This window comes from Vipera ursinii (assembly GCF_947247035.1).
Source record: "Vipera ursinii genome assembly, chromosome: 7".
NCBI lineage: Eukaryota > Metazoa > Chordata > Lepidosauria > Squamata > Viperidae > Vipera > Vipera ursinii.
Window position 1 is genome coordinate 52916934 of NC_139521.1, and position 16854 is coordinate 52933787.

The 16854-nt window shown below is 39.0% G+C and overlaps 1 protein-coding gene across 4 annotated transcripts in view; it reads left to right on the plus strand.

The window, feature by feature from the left end:
* The first annotated feature begins 1132 nt into the window (after positions 1-1132).
* Positions 1133-16854, plus strand: part of TMEM131L (transmembrane 131 like) — a 67737-nt gene continuing 52015 nt past the window's right edge. For all 4 annotated transcript variants that reach the window (XM_083367959.1, XM_083367961.1, XM_083367960.1 and 1 more), the window contains exons 1-3: positions 1133-1385; positions 2359-2429; positions 7977-8020. In XM_083367959.1, coding sequence (XP_083224085.1) covers positions 1262-1385; positions 2359-2429; positions 7977-8020 — 239 coding nt within the window. In that variant the 5' untranslated portion in view covers positions 1133-1261. The remainder of the gene's footprint in view (positions 1386-2358; positions 2430-7976; positions 8021-16854) is intronic.

Below are 16854 nucleotides of genomic sequence, written 5' to 3' on the forward strand. Positions count from 1 at the left end.
CTTTAAAAGATACAAGCTTCTGATGTGCAATGGCTTCTTAGATACATGTATGTTATTGTACTGTATATGAAAAGATGTATATTGGATTGATTATTGCTAGGTCATTTTTTTAAAAAAATAATAATGTGATAGTAAACCAGGGATTGTGACCTAAATGTTGCACGAATCTAAGGTTCTTTTCTAAAATTTTGCAACTTACATCTTCCAGCCTAAGCAGGTCACCAGAAAGCCACGGATCGCACTGATCAGAGTGCTAGCTTTGAATATGATTGATGCAGGTTCAAATCTGATTTAGCCATACATTTCAGACAATTAAATGTGCCACCAGTCCTAGAGTCTCAAGAAGCCAGAAGGACGTTCATTGGAATTTCTCACATTATTTCCCACTGTATCCTGCACCAGTCCCCCCTCCCCCCCCCCCGTTTTTCCTTTCAAGTGGAGAGTGCAGAGAAAAACTCAAAATACTGATATCAATCTTTGGGTCATTGGTCAGGAGATGGTTTTACTGCCCTTGAAAGACAGGTATTACTGTACTCCAGCAATTATTCTAATAACAATGCATGTTTTAGGGGGGGTCCATTGTGTGTGTATCCTTCGGCCTCCCCCCCAAAAAAACTCAGGCCTGATTTTTGTCCACTTTACTTCATACATAAAATGGGTGAAGGAAATCAGAAAAAAAAGAAGGGTTTAGAAGCGACCTTGGAGAGCATCTAAGGGAGAGTTTCTGCTCAAGGCAAACACTTCAGCAGGACTGATTCTGAAAGCTTCGGCCCATAAGTTTGAACAGGTGTGTCTTGTGTGTGAGGGGGGGAGTGGGGGTGGGGAAGGCCGGCAATGCCTAATGCAGAACTGAGGGCCAACGGTTCATTCTGCAGCTTAGAACGACCGGCAGACCAGCCCCACCTTCCAGCAAACAGGGCTGAGGGCCTGAATAAAAGAGCCAAAACGCAGAGTCGGGGCCTTGCCGCTGGTGAGGCCCGTCCTCTCCCTTCGGTGTCCGCTTGGCCTGCCTTCCATGTGTTTTGGGCGGCGGTAACAGCAGCCGAGTTACCGCCTCCGGGCGGAGCCCAGTGAGGAGGGGAAAGTCGTTTCTTACTCCACCGCCCTGCGCCGCGCAGCCTGCTCTATCTCTGCCGCACACGCGCCTGGAGCGGGGGAAGGGGAGGAGGCGGCCAATGCTGCTGCCGCCGCCGCCGCCGCCGCCACAGCTGTAGCTCCGCCAGCCAGCTCGGGCAGACAGGAAAGCAGCCGCCTCAGCAGCATGGCGGGGCTGCGCTACCCGTCGCAGAGCAGCTACTGCCGCGTCGCCACGGCCGTGAACCTCCTGCTCGGCGTCTTTCAGGTCCTCTTGCCTGGCTTCCGTCTGGGAGAAGCGCAGGGCCAAGGTAAAAACAAAAAAAGAGAGAGAGAGAGAGCCTGGCGAAATACTCGAGGGGCAGCGCCGATCTGCAGCGGGAGGTGAAGGGGGTGGGGGTCGACCAGAAGAGGACGGGGGTCTGACGAGGGCGAAAATTGAGTGAGGTTTTTTTTCCCCCTCGCCCCTCTCTCCGCCTCCCTTTGTGCAGCAGCGTCTCTGGCTGCTGCCTTCCCAGTCGCCGAGAAAGGGGGGGGGGGGAAGAGCCGTGAGCGAGTTCCCCTTACTACCTCGTTGCTTAAAGCTTTTTTTTTAAAAAACAAAACAAAACAAAACAAAACGACCGCTCGTTCAGAACTCCTCGGGGCTTGTTTGCACGAGCGTGTGGCAGATCAGTAAATAAAGGGGTGGGGGAGCCAAACCGTCGAAGGCGTTTGCACCCTGAACGTGTGGACGCTGCTTTCGTGACTTGCCACCACCGCCCCCTCTCTTCCCGCCCTGCTCGGGCAACACGCTGCTGCCGCCGCCGCCGCCGCCGCTGCTGGGGTTCGCGTGGCTGAGAAAACGACGCCACCCCTCGCCCGGGCTCTCCCTTCCCCAGCCTTCCCCGCCGCCTGGTAGAAAGAGGGGTGGGTTGTTCGGACGTGGTCCTGCTAAGATCTTTCTTCCCCTCCCGCGACTTGCTGTTTTAAAGAATAAAAAGGCCAAACCACCCGCCTTTCGCAAGTCAAGTCGGCCTCTTCACCCTCCCCTTTTTCTTCGCGCGTGGTGTCTGCAGCAGCCTTCAATATGGAAGCGCCTCTTAGCTTCCAGCCGAACAAAAACAAAGCCCGACCACATGTTTGGGCCGCTCGAAAATGTCCGGTCCCAGAGCATAAGAACTCGCCTTTCTCTAACTATATTAAGGGTCCAGGTTACCACAATGATCGCTTGACCTGGCTGGAAGTCGTGATTTGGCACTGATTGAGGTTTTTAACCTCTCTCTCTCCCCCTCCCCCATCTAGCGATTGATCCTATTCCCAATGTGGTGGAACTGTGGCAAGCAGAAGAAGGGGAACTCCTGATGCCTGCAAAGGTAAGGAAGATCTGGGAAGAGAGAAATGGCAGAAGGGGGTATGTGGTAGCACCTACAGAATAAGATCATTCTTCTCCTTGGAGGGGATTAGGTGTCTCTGGAAAAAAACAAATAATTTCCCTACATTGCCAGTGTTTTCCTCCACACTGTTCTGCAAGTCATGGTGGCCTTAGATTTAGAGATGGTGGTGGCTGTGACTGGAAAGCAATTCATCCACATTCATCTCAACCGGATATCAGCAGCACTGCAGGCTCTATTTTTCTGTAACTTCGGAGTAAAATAATGAAGCTTATATATGAGGGGGAAAAATACTCTGATGCTTCTGCAAGATTTCAAAATCTTATCGTGCTTGATAAATTTTGTAGGACAAATCTGTTGACATATGATGGCAGTACTGCTTCTATAAGGGAAGGCTGCTGTCAGCAGATCTCATGAACTTCTAACATGTTTGAAATAAAATCCACTTCTTTAAGAGGAACATTGTATCAGGATATGTATCAACACTATACAGATTCTCCCTGGCTCCCCATCCCTAATAAAGTGAGGTGATATAGTCACTTAAATTGTGAAGATACTCTTATTAATCTTAATTATTTTAAAATTTAAACTTTTAGAAAAATTCTTAAATGGAAGGTGAGTGGTTTTCATATACTTTTTAATAGTTACAGATACATTTTCTTTAGCAGCTATCTAGGTTTGCATTTTTTACATATTCTGTCTACAGTTCCACATATTCATAAACAGTGCAATATTCATGACCAGTGTGATTTTCTGTAATCATGTCTTCTCCTGCTTGAGTGGGGGGTTGGACGAAGACCTCAGAGCTCTCTTCCAGCTCTATTCTAATTTAATTATAATCTCAATGAGCTGAAAAGAGTTTATTTCTAAACACTAAAAGGGCTTCTCTGGTGCTGCCCTGATGTGAAAGGTATAACTTATCTCAGCCCCAGATGCTGCAAGAGTTTATATGGTGGATGGAGGCCTCATATGGTAATATAGCTAAAGGCCTCAAGATTGAAAGAACTTCTCCATATGATATCTTCCATGTCTACCAGAATAAATACCAGCAGAAGAGGGTCTGGCATGGAAAGAATGCATTTGAGGAACTTAATTCCTGCTTCTTAATCCCACAGTAATCATTTGTAGAGTATGATAGTTCCATCAACTCTCTAGATAAAATAATCCCTTCTCTTTGGAGTTAAATATCTACGGTGGAAGTAAAGTATGTGTGAGCGTTATTATTGAGACCATTTTTACTATGCAGGATTGATTTTATTTTTAAGTAGAGGTATGTGAATTGGTGTTTGAATGCTTATATCATTTAGTCCTATGAAAATGTAACTCCTGCAGTGATCTTGACTGGAAGTCAGATACTTGAAAACTTAGTATCTTTGTTTTCTGGTTTACCTTTTTAATTGATGAAGTGGGTGTTCATTTGTTTTATCTAAATTGAAGGTAGTATATGAAAAATTGCATGCTTTTATGTTAAATTAGTTGTAATCACCCAATCTTAGATTAACTTAAGAATGTTGCTACCTTTTATTTATATTAATGTTTTAATGTGTGGCATTATTAGCCACTGAGTTCTGTTTAGAAAAGCAAAGGAGGGTGTCAACTTTAAGTACAATTAAGATTGCTGGTTTTTCTGGAGTATAAGCATATTGCCTAAAATAAATGTTTAATATTGTATATTATGCCAAATTGTTATTTTCCAACATCAGTGTGCAGAAAAGGACAACAGAGCAGCTGAAAGCTTATTACTATAATGTGTTTAGCATAGTTTACGTCAGGGCTTTTCAACTTTTTCACCCATTGTACCACTTTTAGGATATGGCAACATCCGAGTACCACCAGTCGCCTAGCAAGGTGTCAAAAACCTGACAGCCCTGCAGCTTCAGCCATCTCTCGCTCAGGCTTCTGTAGTACTACCACCAGTTCAGCTCATTCCCCTCCCCCGCTACCACTTTTCCAGGATGGTCGCGTACCACCTGCTAGGTGCCAATGTACCACAGGTGGTTCCCGTACCACTGGTTGAAAAGCCCTGGTTTACATAATCTGAATCAGTTTTATATTGTATTTTCATAGAGCATATAAATATTGTCCCAAATTATTCTATTATGCCATGAGTTAATTATGTATTACTAAACCAAAAGGTCTTTTGTTTCACAATGCTCTTTCTGCCTTCCTTTATGAGCAATAGTGCATGTTGCATGCAAAGTTGACCTTTGTTTCAGCCATGCGTAGTAAGGTGAAGCAACTGACACTGCTGCGTTAGTTTAACATGCAGCAATGATTATCTTGATGAAGTAAATGAATTTTGAGAAAAGCTGAATCTCAGTTTTGTGCAATTGGAAACATTCTGTGAACATCTCCCTGTTTCTGCTATCTTGCATTTATAATACTGTTGGTTTGCTACTATCATAATTCCTAGGCATTAAAACAGTGGTTTTGCAGTTATACATTGTTCAACAACTCTGAAGGATATTAAAATGAAAAGGCTGACTTTAAGCCTTGAGTGGAAAGATAATAGAAACATTTTTTTATGTGTGAAGAACATGTTACTTTAACAGGAAATATATTTTCGGTAAAGGTATGCTTCAGATATTTTCTCAAAATATTTTACTATTTTTTTTTACTAATATGAGTTCCTATTCATATATAAACTTTTTTAGACACTATGAAAAATAGATTGGTTTCAGTATACCCACAGCCAGTTTTAAAAAGCAGAAGTGAATTTAGAATAAAGACTAATAATTTCTTCCTTTATCTCTTGTGAGATAGTTTGAAGTAGATTTTAAAAGAGCTGGACTGTTTTGGGTACTTCCTAAATGCCTTTTTAAAAGGAAATTCAATTTTCGGTTCATATCGTTCAGTTTCTCTGTTGGGCCTATAGTATTTTGTTTAGTCTCAATGTAAGTCTGATGCCAATTTTAGCTAGAAAGTGAATTAAGAGTTTCATTTTAAATTCTCAGTTATAAAGTAATAATACTCAGATGTTCTTATTTTAGAAACTCATGAAATGTCAAATTCAAATCTTGAGTAACTTTGAAATGTTCATGAAAAGAATTGGTTTTTTCATATTTTTATTAAATTTTTATAAATATTATTCAATAGGCTTTTTCTAATATTCTTCAGAAATAGAAACCACAAAGCAAAAGTGATAGTGAGTATTATAAATGAAATGCTGCAGTTCAAATACTGCTTTGTTTATAAATTCTTAATTGCATTTTCCCGTATTATGTTAGTCATTTCTTGCTATAGTATATTGATTTCTGGGAATCAACTGCATTAATGCTTGTTCAACTAATGACTTATAGACAGTCTTAGTTGCTAAGGGCAATTGTACAAGTTACCATATTTTGGGCCCATCAGGGTTTATAAATAACAGGTCCATTATAAAATGGTGATACTGTGCCTAATCTCCTATGTGTCTAGGGCTATCTAACTTTCTATGTAGGAACAGAAGTAAAATAAGACTGACTGTCTAGTAAATATTTTAAAGCCTTTTGTGGGTTCATTTGTTACTCCATCTTGAAAGGAGTGGTATTTTCTTAATTTTGTGGGACAAGTGTACATAGATTAAAAAAAACAAAGGCAGTGTATAAGTGTTCTAAAAAAATCTTACCTCAATTTTGTACATTCTCATAGGTATTTTATCTAAACTATATGCTTATTTCAAGCAGTGGGCCCCAACCTTTGTGGTTTGGTGGCCCAGCTGTGGAGGGAGAGAGGAACTCGGTCGTGCGTGCGCATGGGCATACATGCATAGAGCTCAGCTTGCGCAAATGGGCTGGTGCACATGCATACACAATTCAACTTGCACAAGACACTTATGTGTTTTCCATGCAATTAAATGTGTACTATGATAAAAGAGCTAGATGCATTTTGCAATTAGGAAGAAATTGGAATTTTAATTTTCTTCATCTATATTAAGGATGTGGCATATGCGAATATGGAAGAAGAAGCTACATTCTGTAGTCAGAAATACAGTACTATTACAGTGTTGCTATTTTCCTGCCAAGTATGACAGGAAAATTAATCTCAAATAGGAAAACTTTTAGAAGTGTGTGTATTAAGTTGATATTTCTCAGAAGGGAAATGACATGTTTAAGTTTATTTGAGTGGAATACACAAGGATAATATGCAATGAATAATGGGGCTGCTCACTATGGGATTTGGAGATATTGCTTTCCCAGGGCCTAATTTATGGAAAAGAAATGCCATTTGTCATGTATTATAGATTTCTTGAACTTTGCCGTGAGCCTTAATGCAGCTATTAAATGCTGCTGATAGGCTGACTGTTGTCTCTCTGTTTGTCTAGTGCTTATTATGGTTCGTCATACAATCAGCCAGATGTTCACACTGGATTTGGCATTTTTGTTTACCTATCAAGTCCTTTCCAAGGACCTGGGATAGGCAGATGTGGATGTTTGATGGTGTTAGACATATTGTCACAAGATATAAGCTGTTTTGAGTAAATCTGCCTTTTGCAATTGACTGATGGTGAATATATTAAAGCCAGTGGTGTTCAAATGACGTTCTAGGTCTAGTTCAGGGGTAGGCAACCTCTGCTCTTTTATGACTCATGGACTTCAACATCCAGAACATCCTGAGCCAAGGTTGCCTGGCCCTGGTGTAGTTGTTTGGGATTGCACCCAAAATGCCTATTTCTATTGGTACTATCTTTGCTTGCTTTTGCCACAGTTGTTCTATTTCTGTTTGCAGATCTTTGTATTTTGCAATTTTCTGCAGTTCTTTCTCTTCTCTTCCTTTGTCTCACAATAATACTGCCTCATGCACCATCCAGACTTTTTTGTCTTTCACATTGATAGTTGTTAAGTCTGGGGTGTTTTGTAGTAGGTGCTTGTCTGTTCGAATTCTAAAGTCCCAGAGCAATTTAGTTTCTTCATTTTCTATGATTTTGTCTATTTTATAGCTCATCGCAGAGTCAGCCAAATGTTGAGACTGGATTTGGCATTTTTGTCTACCTATCTAATCTCTTCCAAAGACCTGGGATAGGCAGGTGTGGATGTTTAATGTTGTTACAGATATCGTAGCAGAATGGAAGCTGTTCTGAGTAAAGCTGCTTTTTGCAATTGACTAATGGTGGATTTGTCAAAGCCAATGGTGTTCAAGTGATGTTTGGGATTGCATCCAAAATGCCAATTTCTATTGGTACTACCTTTGCTTGCTTTTGCCACAGTTGTTCTGTTTCTGTTTGCAGGTCTTTGTCTTTTGCTATCTTCTCCAGTTCTTTCTCTTCTCTTCTGCTGTCTCTCTCTATATCGTGATTGTTGTTGTTTATTTTGTTACAGTGGTCTTGTGTTATATGTCTGAAGATTTAGGCACTTACCGGTACTTCAAAAAGTTTAAATTTTGCTAATAGCATTTTTTTTCAAAAATTCGCATGCAAATATATGTTTGTAGTGTGGCAGCCTAATTAACATGAGCCATCACTGAGCAATACTGGCATTGCTGAAATAAAGTATTTGTAGGAAATGCATGTTTGTTGCTGAAAAGCTTTCTGGTCTTTTCTTTGTTTATTAGGCTGAATCAGAGGAGGACATGGAGGAAGATCCACAAGAGCAGAGGTAAGTAAATTCAGCTTTCAATAAGAGTCTTGACCAATTGGTCCAGCTAATCTTCAGTTATCAGTTTTTTCTGGTAATGGCTACCATAGGTTTCAATGAAGAACTTTTCCAGCTCTGTTGAGCAGCTGTGGCAGATTCCCACTGAATTTATTCTGTAGCATTCCTCGCAGAATCAGGACAACTGATACTTTAATGTATATTGTTCTTTTACTAGAGAAATGCAACACATCCATAGCTGTAATTTGACATAATAATAGCACCCATAATTATCTTTAAAACCGTTGACATGTTCCTATTTTATTCTTATTTATTTCTCTGAGAAAATGTACTTTCTCAAAGAAACAATACTTTCAAGGGAGCAATGTTTCTAAATGCAGATCAATGCCTATCTGTTTTACTCTAGACAAATTTTATATAGAAATGTAAGCTTGGTTAGGTTAGACATAGTTCTAGAAAAATTAATATAAACAGTGCAATTTCCCCTGTTATAAAAATAACATTAACATTATTTGCTCAGTCTCAGTTAAAATACTACCCCTCTTAAAATTGGAGGTAGAGTTTCTTTCCAAAATATTCATGTAAATATTTTAAATAATACAGAAACTTAACAATTTTTAATCATTTAAAACAATGCTGGTTTTATTATTTGTAGTTATTTCGGTCTCCTTACTAATATTAGGGGGGAAAAATACTTCTGCCATGTTCTTTGCAAAACCATAACCCAGGGGTCCTCAGACACGGCCACTTTAAGACTTGTGGACTTCATCTCCCAGATTGCCCTAGCCAACCATACTGGCTGGGGAATTCTGGGAGTTGAAGTTCACAAATCTTAAAGTGACCAAGTTTGATGACCCCTGCCATAACACTACTGAAGGTGGTTTCAATGCTTCCTCCGCTTTTTCTTATTCTCAAGAAAGAGGAAGATTTTATTGGGGAACCATGTGCTTGGTTGTAAGTTGCTTCATTAACTTTCCAATCGAGTACAGATATCTGTATGTTTTCTGATTCATGGATATACATATTTGAATTGTTACCAATATAATGACAAATGTAATCAGTTTTTTTCTTTACTTAGCTAGTGTTCATTCTTTGTTGCATCTGATTACACTTGATTTTATAACTACTATACTTGCACACGGTTAACCTAATCAAGCTAAATCCAGAAACCACCTTGAACTTTTAATACTCTATATTTTCTTTATCAGTAAATTAGAAAATATGAATACATAGCAATTTCTAAAATATTAATACAATATCCATAATTTGGAACATTCCCAACATTTAATATAGCATGTAATACAGCAATATCTGTTTCTTTTAAAATTTGAGATTAATTTTAAAACTAATTGGTGATGTAGAATTCTTGTTGTATACTTCAGAATATCTTTGCTTTGTCTTATTCAAATAAAATGAAGGTGAGGAAATTTTGTTTTTTATTCCCAAATTATTATATCAGATTATTTTGTTCTGTATGAAAGAGAGAATTGTTGAACGTATGAAAAAGACTGGAAGTGTTCCTTCCTAATAATCTGTAGGATTTAATTGAGGGTCAGAAAGCCACATTAATGCTGATTGTTTTCAAGTCATACATATATACTGTCTCCGCCACCCCTTAAATAAAATAAATATAAGGTCTTTGTAACTCAAGTGTGTACATTCCACTAAAACGTATTTTGTCTTTAATTTTTTGAAAACACTTGAAAAATGTGAATTGAAAAAAAAATGTAGAATACATTTTTGTAATACAAATCCATTTTCCATCACTTTTCCTATCTTTTGTTAGTATCATAGTGTTCCCTAGAAATGCTGTCTTTCTGTTAGGCTTATTTACTAATTTACAGATTTGTGAAATGAAAATAATTTTAAAATTAAAAAATGTATGGCTTAATACAATCCAGAAATAGACACAGTGACTGGAGATCTTTCCCTGTATAACACTCATTGTGTTTGATCATAGTTGCTAAAGAAGTACAGAAGTACAGATTAGAAGCACAGATTAGAAGTACAGGAATGTTTAGGGTCAGTTTTCTCTACTTAGTCAACTTAGAATGAAATTCAGTATGCTTTTTTTTGGTTCAGATGTGAGATCATTGATTGTTTACAGAGAGATATAGAAATTCATAACTTTAAGGAGTGTTGCCATTGCTTATATCCATATCTTTGATTGTTGTGGACTTCTGTGCAATGCAATTCACCAACTTTGGAGCATAAAGTAATTGTTGCAATAATATTACACATTTCAGGAAATAGGGACATGTTTCAAGTGCTCTTAGTATGTGCTCTGGTTTTACGGAAGATGCTGTTCTGCAAACAATTCTTGTGCAAACTATGCGCTTTTAATAGATGTGAAGCATGCAGTATGTATAAAGACATTTGTTAGATGGGGCTAAAGCTGCCATACTAAAGCTGGTGTATAAGTAGAATGGATAAAAAAGCCAGGAATTGTCTAAAACAGTCTTTCTCAACTTTGGCAGCTTGAAGATATGTCAGCTTCAACTCCCAGAATTCCCCAGCCAGCAATGGCTGGCTGAAGGTTCTGGGAGTTCTGAAGTCTACGTGTCTTCAAGCTGCCAAAGTTGAGAAACACTGGTCTAAAAGTTTCCTTGGGGGAAATAGATCAGGAACCAGGTTGTTCAGGAAAAATATCGCTTGAACCAAATAAAAGAAGTTGGACATGAACACATGGGAAACCTTTCCACCAATCCCATCAGCAGCTACCAGATTTTGAAATGAACAAGGCAAGAGTAGCTACCGTTCCTGTAAAACACCAAAGCAAGCACCTGGGATAAAAATGGGTTCTGAAGCCTGCATGCTCTTTGCATTGTCTTTGGATCCAGATTTGGTAGCTTCAGTCTCTCTGGCTGGTTGATGGCTGCTTAGTTGAGAAGGATGTGGGTAGGCGTGGATCCTTGCAGGTGCGTTTATGTGTGTGTGTGTGTGAGAGAGAGAGAGAGAGAGAGTGGGAGGGAGGGAGGAGGAGAGCAGTTACATTGTTAACGGTAAACTTGCGGTTACTTTAGATTCACTGGGTCTCTTGTGTATTCTTTGGAAAGAATGAATGCCTGTGTTTGGTTGAAAGTGATTGAGTGGCTGCTGATCAGTAACACTTATGGTCACTCACTCAGACACTCACAGCCCTGATCAACAGCCACTCGAATCACTTTCAACCAAACACTGTTGATGGGATTTGTGCTTTTTTCAGGCTCATATCACCACACGGTATATTGCATATTTAGCAGCTTTTCTCTTGAGGGATAAATTTTAGTAAAAGGAAAATAAAAACTTCACTGAGGGAAAGAACCTGCAAAAAAAAAAAAGTTTGGCCTCCTTTAAACGTGTATTGATTAAAAACAGGCAATGGAGCTGTGATGTTTGAAATGTTTTTATGAAAGTTGGTATAGATGCTTTCGTTCTTTTGCATTCCTGGCAGTTTAAGAAAAACTTTCAAAAGCATTTCTATTATGGGTGGGAGGTCTGCATGCCTCATATGCCGTCTCCCAATAACATGTGGCTTTTAGTTTGATCAGAAATTTCAACTTTATCACTGAATTTCAGCACTACCATTTGTCTGTGAGGTCTAAGCATTAAGTAAAAGGAATTTATTTGTTCTTTTTACTTACATTTCCATTTTTTTTCTTTTTGAATCTGTATAGGTTAAATAAATAAAATAAATCTAATGTGGAAGGGCTTTTGCTGCATCCTGTGAATTTCTGGAAGAATGCTCAAAGAATGAAAGTGGGTTAATTGCTGTTTCTCAAAGAATTTCAAAGCACATTGAAATGTCAAAATGTTACAAATTCTAGGATGAGTCTGGAAAATGCATGTTCCAATATTCCAAATATTTTTTGATGAGCTACAAGAAAGGGCTGAAGAAAAGGGGATAAATTATTGGAATTGCATAATGTGAAGATGCTGTACATGGAATTCAACTTAAAATGCTTTAATTCTTGTGTAACTGCATAAATGATTTAGGAAGTCCTTTCACAAATATCCTTTTACAAAAAGGATTTGTTAAAAATAATCCCAAATTGCAGGAGTTGACTACAACCACAATTGGCACCCAGATTTCTATTGCTAAGCAAGGCAGTTGTTAATAAGTCACATCCATTTTACAACCATGTTTGCTATTTTGTTAAATGAATTGCTAAAGTTGTTAAGTGAATGATATAGTTGGTAAGCAAATCCAGCTTCCTCCATTGACTTTGCCTATCAGAAGTCATCTTGGAAGGTTGAAAATGGTGATCACGCAACTACAAAATATTTCAACCATCGTAAATACATTCCAGTTGCCAAGTGTCAAACTTTGATCATGTGATCATGGGAATGCAGTAACAATCGTAAGCTCAAATACCGATCTTAAGTCTTTTTTTCCAGTGCTTTTGTAACTTTGGCTGCTAAATGAATGGATATAAGTTGATAACCTGTAACAGGTGATATCTGATCATTGAAGAACAATTTTATAAACTTACATTGAAGTGCAAGTTTATCTTTCCTCCGTGTTTGATTGTACTCCATTTCCCCATTGCTCTGCTCATTGTAAGGACCTGGTATAGAGTGTGCAGGTTGGTTGGGGGGGAAAAAAGAAAAAGAGCAGAGCATTTTGGCATTAACAAGCTTCCACTCCTTGATTTATTTAGACCAGGGGATGGCAACCAATATTTCATGAATATTAATCTTGGAATGTGGGCATGCTGCAAAATAAAGCACAGTATTTATATTCATGGATCCAATTAAACACCTTCGGGAAGCAAGCTGAGGAAAAATGTGAACTGAGGAAATACCAAATATTCTTGTGAGGAGATATTAAAGTGCAATGTCACTGAATACATTTTGGATAAATGTTTTGTCGTGACCTTATCTACAGTGACAATAATTTTTAGAACATTTTCAAAAAGTCTTCAAAGGTTGCTTTATACTTGTCAAATTAATAATTATCAGAGTATGTCTAAAATGTCATATAAAATATGAGCAGGTTCAGAGTATGTCTTTGCTTTAAATTAATATTCAGAAAATGCCCCTCAAAAAATAAGGCAGCTAGATATAACAGAGTTGGAAATGACCTTGGAGGTCTTCTAGTGTCTCTTAAAAAAATCTCTCTACTTAAAAACGACCTGTGTTGTAGCACCCACAACTTCTGGAGATAAGTCATTCCACTGATTAATTGTTATAATGGCCAGGAAATTTTTCCTTATTGGAGTCTCCAGTGCAATTGGAAGTTAATAAGTATATATATTGTAGACTTAATAGTTCTTGAACTATTAAAAGTTTATGAAACTAAAATTGGACCAAGAGCAAAGCAAGTAATATCCTGGGAAAGCTCCAAGAACCCCTGGGTAAGGAACTAAGGACCTTTCTCACATTGGCCAATGTCAGTGTTCACGAAAAACACTGAACAACAATGGTGTGCAAGTCAGATTTGCAAGGGGAAAGCCACTGCTATCCAAAAACATTACTGCTGACCGTTTACAGTTTGCAAAAGATAAGCCAGAATGCTGTGGATAAGTCAGAATGCTATTAGAAGAATGTTCTTTGGACAACAGATGAGACCAAAATAGAACTTTTTGGCTTCAGTGAAAAATGTTATGTAGGATAAAAGGAAACAATGCATGAGAATCGTGTATCATATATTATACATGGTGGCCCATTCTATGTCATGGAAGCAGTCAGTTTGTGTCATGAAAGCAGTCAAAACTGGAGATGGGCACAGGCCAGGAGCTTGTGACTGTCCAGGCTTATGGATTTCCTTACTCTCTGATGTAAAGATAGCCTCTTCTGCCTTTGAACATTTAGAAGGAAATGAAAATAGTTTTTCTATTGTTAAGTTTTCAGAACATTTTAGAAAGGTTGTTGCCATGTGATTCTACTTGGATTTTTCATTTTTTTAAAATGGTGCTTTTTTTGTTGTAGTTAGCTGCGAAGTCTTGTCCGACCCATCATGACCCCATGGACAACATTCCTCCAGGCATTCCTGTCCTCTACCATCTCCTGGAGTCCATTTAGGCTCATGCCTACTGCTTCAGTGACTCCATCCAGCCACCTCATTCTCTGTCGTCCCCTTCTTCTCTTACCCTCAATCTTTTCCAGCATTAGGCTCTTCTCCAGTGAGTCCTTCCTTCTCATTAGGTGGCCAAAGTATTTGAGTTTTAGCTTCAGGATCTGGCCTTCTAAAGAGCAGTCAGGGTTGATCTCCTCTAGGACTGACCAGTTTGATCCCCTTGCAGTCCAAGGGACTCGCAGGAGTCTTCTTTGAGGTTCAAAGGCCTCAATTTGAGGTTCAAAGGCCTCAATTCTTTGGTGCTCAGCCTTTCTTACGGTCCAGCTTTCACAGCCATACATTGCAACTGGAAAGACTATACGCCTTGACTATACGCACTTTTGTTGGTAGGGTGATGTCTCTGCTTTTTAGTGTGCTGTCTAGATTTGCCATGGCTTTCCTCCCAAGGAGCAAGCATCTTTTAATTTCTTGGCTGCATTCCCCTTCTGGGGTGATCTTGGAGGCCAGGAAAATAAAATCTGTCACTACCTCCATTTCTTCCCCATCTATTTGCCTGGAATTGAGAGGGCAGGATGCCATGATCTTGGTTTTCTTAAGGTTAAGTTTCAACCCAACTTTTGCACTCTCCTTCTTCACCCGCAACAAGAGGCTCTTTAGTTCCTCTTCACTTTCTGCCATTAGAATGGTATCATCTGCATATCTTAGGTTGTTGATATTTCTCCCGGCAATCTTAATTCCAACTTTTGATTCATGTTCTTTAAATATGTGAGCTTCCTAGAAGCTAATGATTAGGATAGAAATCATATATACTAATTAAGTATAGTTAAAAAAATAGCAATCTCTAGGGATACCAATGGAAGTAAGAGCTAAAGGTAAAATACAAATTATTTCTGCTAATTGGTTCAGTCTTTTGTTCATTTATAACAATTTTCATTTGAATGGATTGTTTGGAAAATGTGTAGCTCTATTAGGATGATTTTGGTTTTGTTTTCTCCTAGAAATAAAATTTGGCTTTGAAAAAATAGGACTCCACATCTATTCTCCCTGTGCATAATATTGATGTGTTCTTTGTATCACTTAGGTTGTCAGCCTGCCATTCTTCTTTTGAGGTGATTTGACCTCTTAAGTTTTCTTTAATCTTTTGTCCAATTGTATTTTTCCAATTCTCATCTTTTAGAGCCTTGTGAACTTTGGTTTCTAAATTATTTATCAATTTGAAAATTCAAATGTAGGGTGCTTCTCTAAAATTAAAAATCTATTGAAACTTGATAGGTAAAGGTAAAGGTTCCCCCGCACATGCGTGCTAGTCGTTTCCGACTCTAGGGGCCGGTGCTCATCTCCATTTCAAAGCCGAAGAGCCAGCGCTTGTCCGAGGACGTCTCTGTGGTCATGTGGCCGGCATGACTAGACGCCAAAGGCACACGGAATGCTCTTACCTTCCCACCGTAGTGGTCCCTATTTTTCTACTTGCATTTTTACGTGCTTTCGAACTGCTAGGTTGGCAGAAGCTGGGACGAGTAACAGGCGCTCACTCTGTTACGCGGCACTCGGGATTCGACCCGCCAAACTGCCGACCTTCTGATCGACAAGCTTAAAATCTGATTCATTCAGAATTGGGTGACACTGGTGTGATTTTGATAGCAGTGATAAACTGTATTCCCTAGTGAGAGTTGTTCTGAGCCTTTGGGTGCATGTAGGGTTAAAAAAGAAAAGATTTCCCCTCCCAGTTCTGTCCAACTGGAGGGAGCAGTGCTTATCTCCAATTCACAAGCCAAAAAGCCAGCGTTGTCCAAAGACACTTCTGTGGTCATGTGTCCAGCATGACTGTATGCTGAAGGTGCATGGAACACTTGTTACCTTCCCACCAGTTGGTACTTATTTATCTACTTGCATTTACATGCTTTTGAATGGCTAGGTTAGCAGGAACTGGGGCAAGTAATGGAAGCTCACTCCATTACATGGTACTTAGATCTTGCACTGTCATCTTTCAGGTCAACAAGCCCAGCATCTTAACCGTTTGGCTGCTGTGCATGTCAGATACGCAGTCCACATAATAGTGGATGGGCCAGGAAAAATATTAAAATTGTTATTGAATTAAGATTATACAAAGAAAATGTCATGCTGTTCTTTCCTCTATTAAATAATGTTTGTGTTCTACTAGGTTAAAAATTACACTTTGGGAAATAGTTTATTCCCATATTGATTTTTTTTTATTGTTTTAACCCTTCATTTGCAACGATGAACATTACATGGATATCCGGTAGCAATATTTTTACCATAGATTAACAAAATACTGAATAGAAAAGGCAGCAAGATAAAGAACTAAAAAAGACTGTCAAAATCCGTACACACCGAAATGCTCCAAAAAAGCATTTGAAAATTAGAACCAGTTTGGTCTAGTGATTAAAGCATGAGGCCTCATTTGGTTAATTATGGACATTAAGCCCATGGAGAAATAAAATGGAAATTTATGCATTAAAACATTGTCTAGAGTCCCAGGTTTTTCTGGCAGCTTCCATCCAAGTATTAACCAGGCCTGGCTCTGCTACGTTTATGGAGATAAGGCATAGTTGACTAGGTCCTTCCATCTATCTGCCCTAATTTGTGATGCAAACTTTTAAACATCAGCTTGTCGATCAGAAGGTCAGCAGTTTGGTGGGTCGAATCCCGAGTGCTGCGTAACAGAGTGAGCGCCTGTTACTCGTCCCAGCTTCTGCCAACCTAGCAGTTTGAAAGCACGTAAAAATGCAAGTAGAAAAATAGGGACCACTACGGTGGGAAGGTAACAGCGTTCCGTGCGCCTTTGGCATCTAGTCATTTATTTATTTAGTTACATTTA